Source organism: Rhinopithecus bieti, unplaced genomic scaffold (genome assembly GCF_001698545.2).
Source record: "Rhinopithecus bieti isolate Rb0 unplaced genomic scaffold, ASM169854v2 scaffold_31531, whole genome shotgun sequence".
NCBI lineage: Eukaryota > Metazoa > Chordata > Mammalia > Primates > Cercopithecidae > Rhinopithecus > Rhinopithecus bieti.
Window position 1 is genome coordinate 2,195,108 of NW_016814088.1, and position 9,734 is coordinate 2,204,841.

A 9,734-nucleotide genomic window follows, 5' to 3' on the forward strand; every position below is an offset into this window, starting at 1 on the left:
AAAAAAAAAAAAAAAGGAAAGCCAATGGACTGTTTTAGACACTAGAAACCTAGTTTTGAATTTTGAAAATGAAAATGCCTAAAAGTTTCTGGCTCTTGAAAAATATTTGATTGAGGGGGAAAACATTACCAAAATCACAGTCAATTCAAGAATTTATAAACACGAAATGCTAAGTGTGGTGAAATTCACACAGGAGTAAAACTGTACGAATGGAACAAACATTAGACCCATGTTGGATCAAGTTGCCAAAAATACTGATAAACATCAACGATTTCAACGTCCCAGGAGGTTTGATGAATCAGAGTTGGGTCACAATTATTCTGTATACACCTAATACTGTCTGCAGGGTTCCAGGGGCCATGACCTAGTTCAGAAGATGGCATCTTGCTGGCTGGAAAGGAGTAATCAGCTGTTACCACCAACCCAACCAAAATATGAGGATAAAAATATAAAAGAGAGTCATTAACAATGAAGTCACTCTTCTTGTCAGCTCAGGGTTATAATGAAGCCTATTTCAATTTAGATATAATGTCCTTGTATGTCAAAGATTAAGTTCTCCTTATATCCCAGGATAATTCATAATTTTAAAAACTGTAGGTCATGACTCAGGACTCGACAGTGAGTTGTGAAATAAATTTAGTGGGGTTACAATGAACATTAGAAGAGAACACAAAATATGTAATCAAATTAAAATGTCAGAGAATATTGCATATAAGCACTAAAACTTTAAAGAGTGTGTATGAAAGTGGGTTTGAGAGTTCTTACTATGTGGGGAGTGGAGGGATGCAAAAGGTCCATTTGAGTCTAAATCTGTCTTCTAAGGTTTCATCAATGTGCCTGGAATTCAATAATGAAAGATTTATTTCTCTATACCCTGAAGATATTGGGGATTTCAAAAGCACACAATTAAGATAAGATGCTCCTCAAAAGGATAAAATCTTGTTTCATTAGCCAAGGCTGATAGCTATCTGTGAGCAGAGGCCACAGGAATAGAACACAAGTCAGGCACTTTTGGGATGGGAGAGGTATGCTGAAAGAGTAGGATGGTAAGACTCCAGAGATCATCCTAGGATTCCACATATTTGACCTGCACCCTTGCTGCTAATACAGATTGACGATTCCCACACAGGATATTCCAGTGCTCTTGGCTACCATAAAAATCAGTAAGAATTGTGAACATACTTTTTGTGGCTCTTCCGTTTTGTACTGACCAGTACTTTCATAGACAGCATGGAGAAAAGTCTTTACTGGGATTGATAATTTTCACACCAGTTAGAAATTTCATGAGCATTCATAAACAATCATCCTGGGTAGTGAAAAGGATTCCAAGGAACAATTAAATCAATGATATTTAAACATCATTATACATCAGAATCACCTCGGGAGTTTTAAAAACTTTAGATGCCTAAGCCATCCCCACAGAATGAGTTTCAGTTGATTTGGCGATGAGACCCAGGCACTTTGTAAGAAACCTTTTCAACTGACTCTACTGTGGAGTTGGGTTTGAGGACTACTCAAGTCCTACCATCCATATGATTCTTGAATCCCCTCCATTATCCTGAGCAAGTGTTTTGTTGTATTTTTAAACAACGATAACTATAATTTTACCCACATTTTTACTTAAAATGAGTAGAAATCTGTCTCCCTTTGGAATCAACCCATTAGTCATTTTTTTTTTTTCTACTTTGCTCTTCCCCAGTGTGGGTGTATGATAGGTTACAGCCATCTACCATATGCCAGCCTTTAGTACCAGCACACACAGGCAAACACAGCACAAGACCTAGAACATGGTAATAGTAACACAGTAAATGTCAGTTGTCAATAATACTATTGTTGTGGTTGTTATTATCATGACTACTATCAGGGAACACAGCAAAGATGGCTGTTAAGAACAAAATCACTGGCTGGGCGCGGTGGCTCAAGCCTGTAATCCCAGCACTTTGGGAGGCCGAGACGGGCGGATCACGAGGTCAGGAGATCAAGATCATCCTGGCTAACACGGTGAAACCCCGTCTCTACTAAAATACAAAAAACTAGCCGGGCTAGGTGGCGGGCGCCTGTAGTCCCAGCTACTCGGGAGGCTGAGGCAAGAGAATGGCGTAAACCTGGGAGGCGGAGCTTGCAGTGAGCTGAGATCCGGCCACTGCACTCCAGCCTGGGCGACAGAGCGAGGCTCTGTCTCAACAACAACAACAACAACAACAACAACAACAACAAAATTAAAAGAACAAAATCACCAAAACAATTCTGCCAAGACAAATGTCAAGAACACACTACTTCTCAATGTTGTACAGTAAATGCTACATACTGAAAATCTGAAAAAATTATAGATATTTGGTTTTGTGTTTCACTCATTACTTCCTACAGTGCCATATAGGCAAATAACGAATGCATGAAGTAACACAGGTATGTTCAAGGTGAGGCTTGGCAAAAGTCCTCTGCCTTTTATATTTTAAACAATAGCATTCTGCATGATGACAGAACTTTCCTTTGACATTCAAAAAGTTCCCCACAATTTAAAAAAAAAAAAACTTTCAATAATACCTCTCCTTAAAAGAAGATTGAATAAGAATAGGTAAAGTTTAGACCTTAATAGGAGAATAAAAGGGAAAGGTAAGTTGGATAAAAAACAACTTCTGGGAATACATTTATTTCCATTTCTCTTTCTATACTACTGGTTAACCTCAACCTCTCTCCAACTGAGCTGAGCTTATCCACCCTTACAGCCATAAAAGTTCACCATGTCTTTAGAGAGGTCTACTAGGATTAATACAGTACGTTTTCAGTCTCATTATCATGCCTAGACCCCTGTGAACTCCTCATAAAGGGTTATTTCTCCTGTAGATCATGTTGTACTGAATTACAATGAGTTAAGTTAGATTTACTTAAACTCTAAAATAAACAATAATGCAAATGACAAGAGCACTGCCAATTTCATGTTGCTGTTACTTAGAGGCTATTTGGAGAAGTACCCAAAACTTCCATTGTCTTATTTCCTATTACTACCAAGATTAGTAAATTAAATGATATTTTGTGAATTATCTAAATCTTACATTAAGTCTAATTGAATCATCATTGTCAAGATAATTTAGGAAATTTACCTTAACTGTTAACTGACTTGCTTAATGGTACAGACAAAAATAAAACAGCGTAATCTAACAAACCTGAGTTTCAAAGACATGCCAACCTTCCAGCATTATTTTGCTAAACTGAGAAGTCATACCTTCGACCAAGGAAGTGAGGAGGGTGACATTAGCTGCTTTCCGTCTTCCTGCTGGTAAGTTTAAGCCAAGCCTATCCAATTTCTCTCTCAGGCAGCGACCCCCATTCTTCGATTTTGCTCTGTACAATAACAAACAAAAACTAGGTTTTGAAAATTCACATTCTGATGAAAATTATGAGATGACTTGACCACATGGGGAATACACTATCAGATGGGAGACATTAGGACTAAGGATTGAGGGTATGGTATCAGTTAGAAATTCTGTGCCAGAATACAGCTTTGTCTTACCTTCTCAAAATGCCTCCCAAGAGTGAAGCATTGAGGCACTCAGGTGGGGAGAGGCGCCTCTTTACCTCAGCAATGGTCACCTTGTATTTGGAAGTAGAACTAAGAAGGGACAAACGGCCAGGGACAGAGCAAAATAAGTCTGTGGGGTTGACCACACAGGTGCCACCTTGAGAGAAAAAAGTATAGCACATGTTAGTGACAGTGAAAGAAGCTAACTGCATGAGAGGCAGTTAACATCAAAAGACTGTACTGGATTTGGGGATACATACTAACTAACAGTTGTACTTATATATCCCCCAAATCATCACGGAGAGCTGTTCTGAATGTTCTTTCAAATACTACTCAGGGTCGTGTCTTTTCAATGTTTGTGAAGATGTCTGTGAGTGTACAATTGTTAGGAAACATTGGCATCCTATGGAGTGTAGACTGCCTCACCAGTGTTAATTTTGGCAACATTCACACTAAGAAACACTTCAATTAATTAAAAACCTGAATTCCAATAGTTAAGTTCACAAGGAGTAGGTATTACTTATACATGGTTGTGTGTGTTTATGTACACACACAGATGCACAATGTACACAATGGATGGAAACGTTTTATCCACAATTACTGTCTTTTCCAAAGTGTTTGAAAACTGCCATATTTTCCTTATCCATCTGTCAATTAAAGGCACCACAGTCACTCACTCCCAGGCACTGCTAAAAACCAGTTACTCATTGAAAATTTCCAATCCATACAGGTGATGGTAGGTTAAATACCTCTACTGTATGCCAGCCCTCAACATTAGCAAAATACCTAGAACACAGTAATTAATTATTATTAATAATTTAATAATTATTAAATGTTAGCTGACAATAATATTGATGTTGTAATTTTCATTGTCATTATTACTATTAGGGAGAAAAAATATATAATTGTCAGTAGCAAAATCATCAAGGCAATATTGCCATGCTGGGGTTCCTGGAACAGAAGCTTTCTGTCTCCAAGCTCCAGAAAGCCCCCTGAGTTTCAATCTCCTCCAGGAACAACAGTATATGTTTCCTATCCTCCGGCAGTCAACAAGAACTGAAGAGGACTTGAGGATCCAAGGGTGATCATCTCTGAGAAGCATTTCCCACTGTCCAGTTCCTCCTCCACTGCAAGACTTTGGAGCCAATGTCCACCCTACTAGCATGGTGTCTATACAGTTCCAGAATCCAAAACTGCCTCATGCATTGAGCAATCTGAAGGCAGAGTTTTTGAGGGTCTGAGGCAAATTCAAAGTTGGCTTTTTGATCATGTTTTTACTTCTTCAGTTAGGGACAATCTTACAACCCATATCCAGAAAAGGGACAAGTTCTATGAGAGAAAAGAGGTTTTAAAAAAGTAGGTGGGGAAGAAAATGGGTAGAAGAGCATTGTCTAAAATATTTTTACTTCTCAGCATTTTAGAAGTGCAAAATCTCAGACTCACCTCCAAACTTTTTGAGTCAGAATCTGCGTTTTAATGAGAGCCCCAGATAATTCATGTGGTCATTAAAGTTTGAGAAGCACTGAACTAGGACTTACCACTTGCCTCCCAGGTATCTCCTACCCTCATTTACTAACTAGCACATACGGAATGTTACATTGGTGGTAGAAATTCTGACATTCAGATTCTGGTATTTTCCCTGGGCTGGGTTGCAAAAGAACCTGGGAGGACATTTTAAAAGGCAAAGGGATCCCAAACCTGAGGAGACAGAAAAAGTTAACCTTGCCCCACTCTTAAAATATTTCTACCCCTGTACCTTCTGGAATTCTCCCTGACTGTCTTTTGGTTACCCAAGTTTTCCCTGCAAGTGCTGGAGACCAAGGTCTTTCTCCCTAAGCATTCTAAAGCCCCTCCAAAAAACAACAACAACAAACCAACAAAAACCAGGAGAGTAAACAGTGGGAATGTCAGGGTAGCCAACCATTTTCAGGCTAGAAGTTGGGTCCTGTGCACTCTGCCAAAACCTCCATGCTAGTGCCTGAAAACCTGTTCTCAGTTAGAAATCTGAGAGTTCATAATCTCAATTGTCAAATTAAAATCCATTTCTTGACATCAAACTTGTAGCCAATACAACGGCAAACCATGTAAACAACTGCTTTAGGAGCTAAAATCAAATTCTCCTGTGATTTCCCCCTCTTCATATTCTTAGTGAGTTTAAAGCCAAAATACAATAATAAAAATTTGCCCCAGATTCCTGGACCTAAAACTACGATTTCACTTTTGTTATCAGTTTCACTCTGCACTTACAGATGCAAAATGTATTTCAAAAATAAATTCTTAAATGACTTCTTAAAATTTGAGATGAACAGGAAAGCAAGGTAGGTATTAATGAATCTGTATTTTAGAGTCATACTGTGAGAATTATGATCCTGATTATTTTAGGAATTAGATAAGTCTAAACCAAATATATTAAACAAACAGAAATCAATGTCTTTATGCAAAATTCACATAGCCCTCTTCTAAAAATGGATCTCTACTCACAGTCACTATGAATCATAAGCAAATTTATATTCTTAAATAAACTTTCCTGTCTTGCATACTAGCCAGTATACAAATGAGGACACAAGGAATCTCACCCAGTTGCCAGTTAGCTTCAAGTTTATGATGAGTGAGAGAACAGAGCGTTTGAGTATATGTACGAATTATTTGCTTGGATGCTAAGGGTAGGGAATAATACAATTTTAGAACTTTCTTATCTTTACTAATCTTCAGCGGATTAGAAACCTAATTTAGGGAGATATAGATGATTATCATTTTTAAAAGAATTTGTTAGATCAGGCTCTCCCCAACTGGAAGACTTTTGGCAAAGTGAACCTTATGTGTTGAAAACCAGCTGCTCCCAGGGAAACCACTGAGTCTGCTACCCACCCACGCGCCAATTCCCTGGGCCCAGAGTCTCCCTCTCCTACATCTAGGTTGAGCTTCTGGCTTATGCTCGAGTAGACATTTATTAGGTAAGTTACACAAGCTGCATATTAAGAGTATGCTTTATGCACACACAAATTGCCTGAAGGATTTATTTTGTATTCAGGATTAGCCATCAACTATAGAGTCTTTTATTTTTTATGTCACAGCATCTTTAAAGGGAATTTCTGTTGCTTTGATACTTGGCATTGCTGCAGCCTTGGGGAACTCTCTAGTCCTGGCTAAAGATTTGGCAACTTGTAGAGTTTACAGCAACATGGGGAACCTGATATCTTTCTTCTCAGTGATTTATTCTTTAGAGAGGTGGAAGAAAGTAATAGGTCAATATCACCAGGGTTTTGTCTCTAGATTGAAGGTACTGAGGGAGTGATACTTCTTTAAGGGAATCCAGACTACAGATGGTAATGATGAGATCTCAAAGAAGAATGTTGTGAAACATTGGCCCACACCAAGTCATTTACAGTAGTCATCCCCAGTGTTACTAGTTGAACTTCCTCATGGTGCTTGTGTCGCATGTCAGCTCTTACTGAAATTATGTGATAATCATTCTAGAGTCAGCACCCCAATTAGGAATCTCTTTGATTCTATAGCCAGTGTATTCATGCAGAACTTCCCCAGAGTTCATCCCTTTTCCATATACAGTTCACAGAAGCAATACTTTCACAAAGTTCACTATTTTTAAACTTGGAATTTGGAGATAGGGCTTTCTATTTTCAGTGATGCTGCAAATTCTGATGGGTAGCTATGGTAACAGCGGTAGGAAATCAGAAACTATCTACTCAAGGTCCTTTGCCTAGGACATGGCTTTCATAAAAGGGATAACTTTGCCATAGCTGCAGGAACAAGTCAGCCAGAGACTTCCGGCTCAGGTGTGACAAAACTAGGCACAAAATACATGGATGCAGATCCTCCAGCTGCCATATGTTGTTAGATCTTATTCGGTTTGAAGAGGCATGGAGTGGCTCTACCTTCGCTGCCTTGGCATAGCTGGGGAAGTCTGGACAAGTGTCTGCAGACAGTGTGGAGCAGTGGAAAGAGTACTGGTCTACGAGTAAGAATTTGACCAACTAGCGACTCATGAAACTTTGGGCGAATGACTCTGGGTCTCAGTCTGTCCATCTAAACAATGAAGACGCTCACACTTGCTCTACTTATCTCCCCACCTTGTAAGGAGATGCAATGGGAAATGGATGTACGCACTCTTGGCAACCTGATTATAGGCCACGCAACCCCGTCATTTTTATATTTTTTAAACAACTACCCCGTTGCAGGGTGTGAACTGCGGAGTAGGACAAGAAAATCCCCCCACACCCCGCTCTCCCCAACACACGCACACACCGCCACCGTCTGTGCTGCAACTGGATGGGAAAGACAAGCGCCGGCGCCTGGGTGAGCTTTTTCTCTTCTCATCCCAGGCTATTAGGGCAGAGGAAACAGCGGCGGCTGTCTCCAAGGAGCCACGAGTCCCTGGAGCCTCTAAATCTGCCTCTGAGCCACACGCACGGCCTCCGCGCCTCCCCCCTCTCAGAACGCACCCGGCTGTGGCGAGAGGCCCCGCGCGCTCTGCAGGTGCGATCAATACTTCCTAGAGGGCTTCCGGGCGCTGGGCCGGTGCGCGCCTCCTCTCCAAAGCCACAGCACCGCCCCACTCGTCGTAGCGTCGGTGTTGACATAATTAGACCAAATCTTGAGAGCAAAATAAATGTTCTGTTCGCCTTACAGCCAAACAGATGTTTACAATTCAAATGAAAGAAATACAAACGGCAGGGATTTTTCTTCTCCCCTTCTTCATCTCCAGTGATCGCTCGTTTTTTTCTGACACATTAAAAATGTGTAAGCGATTACAAGAGTTTCCTGTCCCTGTTTGTTCTGCGGTTGCATTTCTGCGAGGTGCACCTGTGAGTTGCGTGGGTAGAATTATTCTCGGCTGCTTCCCCTCTAGCCTCTTACCCTTCCTAACCCTCCTCCCCCATGTTACCCCTCCCCCACGGCAGCAGATATTAATTGTAATCAAACAGCAAAGGATGCGGACTTAATTGGAATCAAGTAGGCCTTTGATGATGTGTCAGGAACGAATTGTGCTGTTTGGGAGAAGGGTATAACATTACAGATGTAGCTGGATTACCAGGGCCGAATGAGCTTCTTCTTTTGTAGATTTTAGGCAGAACAAAAGAAAGAGAGGTGTGCGTGAAGAGACTGGCTGTTTTAATGTGGTAGGTGTGTAATGGTGTATATTAGGGTATGTGTATGGCGGGGATGGGGGGGAGATTAATCCCCATTCCCCAGTGCAGAAAGTGTTTTGGCTTCTGTTGATTTTCAAAGCAGTTAAAGAAATTAGAGAAAAGGCTGTAGGCTGTTCTTCCCCTCTGCAACCCCCAACCCCCAAAAAGATTTCCAACAAATCATGCCTCTGGATGCTTTGGCACAAGAGTTTTAGTTTTCATATAAAGGAGACTGAATTTCAAACCTGCAGAATCTGCACTGGGGACCAAGGAGGCAGGCGAGGCTTGAGGTGTATCTCCGGCTCTATATTCACCCATAATGGATGAACCATAGAGATGAGTTTTGGCTAGCCAGAGTAGAGATTCCAGGTAGTCCATCTGGAATCCGAAGAGTACGGACAAAGGAAGAAGGGCAAAGCTTCCCATACTCCTCCAATTGTACTCCTTCAGGAGCTGCTGAAAGAGCCAACGGTTTTCTCCAACCTGGATTCCTAGGCTCTGCGCCTTCTTGAAACCCAGAGAAGCAGAGGAAACCGCGTCCTCCTGCCAAGCAGCCTGCTGCCGGCCTTGAGGCCGGCTAAAGGGAAAAGCGGTCAGGTCCTTCTACTCTGTTATTGGCAGACTGGGCAATTGAAGCTAAGGTTCCATTTCAAGCATTTCAAGGAAGCATTTTTTTTTAAAAAAGAAATTAAATCAGACCTGACAATGTTTATACCGCGGCGTAAATGCCTTTGCTTTGGCGTGCCAGTCACCTCTAAGCGATCTGATAAACTCAAACTCTCTTAAAACGTGCAGAGTTCAGATCATATTAATTCCCCCAAAATGTTTTGATTCAAAGTAGTTTGTATTTTGTGTAGCCACGGGCAATCAGGAAAGCTCTCCTGCCTGCCCATGGCCGGGTCCGCTCCCTCTTCGCGTGGCCCAGAGGCTACAGCAGTATTTAAGCTTCTGAAATTAGCCTGGGGCTGCAAGGCAGAATGATCACAAAGCGAAACAAGGGCGCTTCCCCTCTCCACTTTTTTCATTTTTTTCCTCTCCCGCCCCCCGCCCCCCCGCCCCCCCCCCCC

At 41.3% G+C, this 9,734-nt stretch overlaps 1 protein-coding gene across 1 annotated transcript in view; it reads right to left on the reverse strand.

Annotated features, from left to right (window-relative positions):
* TFAP2D (transcription factor AP-2 delta) overlaps positions 1–9,734 on the reverse strand; it is a 61,476-nt gene that overhangs the window by 42,111 nt on the left and 9,631 nt on the right. The window contains exons 4-5 of the mRNA XM_017849596.1: positions 3,512–3,677; positions 3,224–3,342 (exon numbers count right to left, since the gene is read on the reverse strand). Of these exons, the coding sequence (XP_017705085.1) occupies positions 3,224–3,342; positions 3,512–3,677 (285 nt within the window). The remainder of the gene's footprint in view (positions 1–3,223; positions 3,343–3,511; positions 3,678–9,734) is intronic.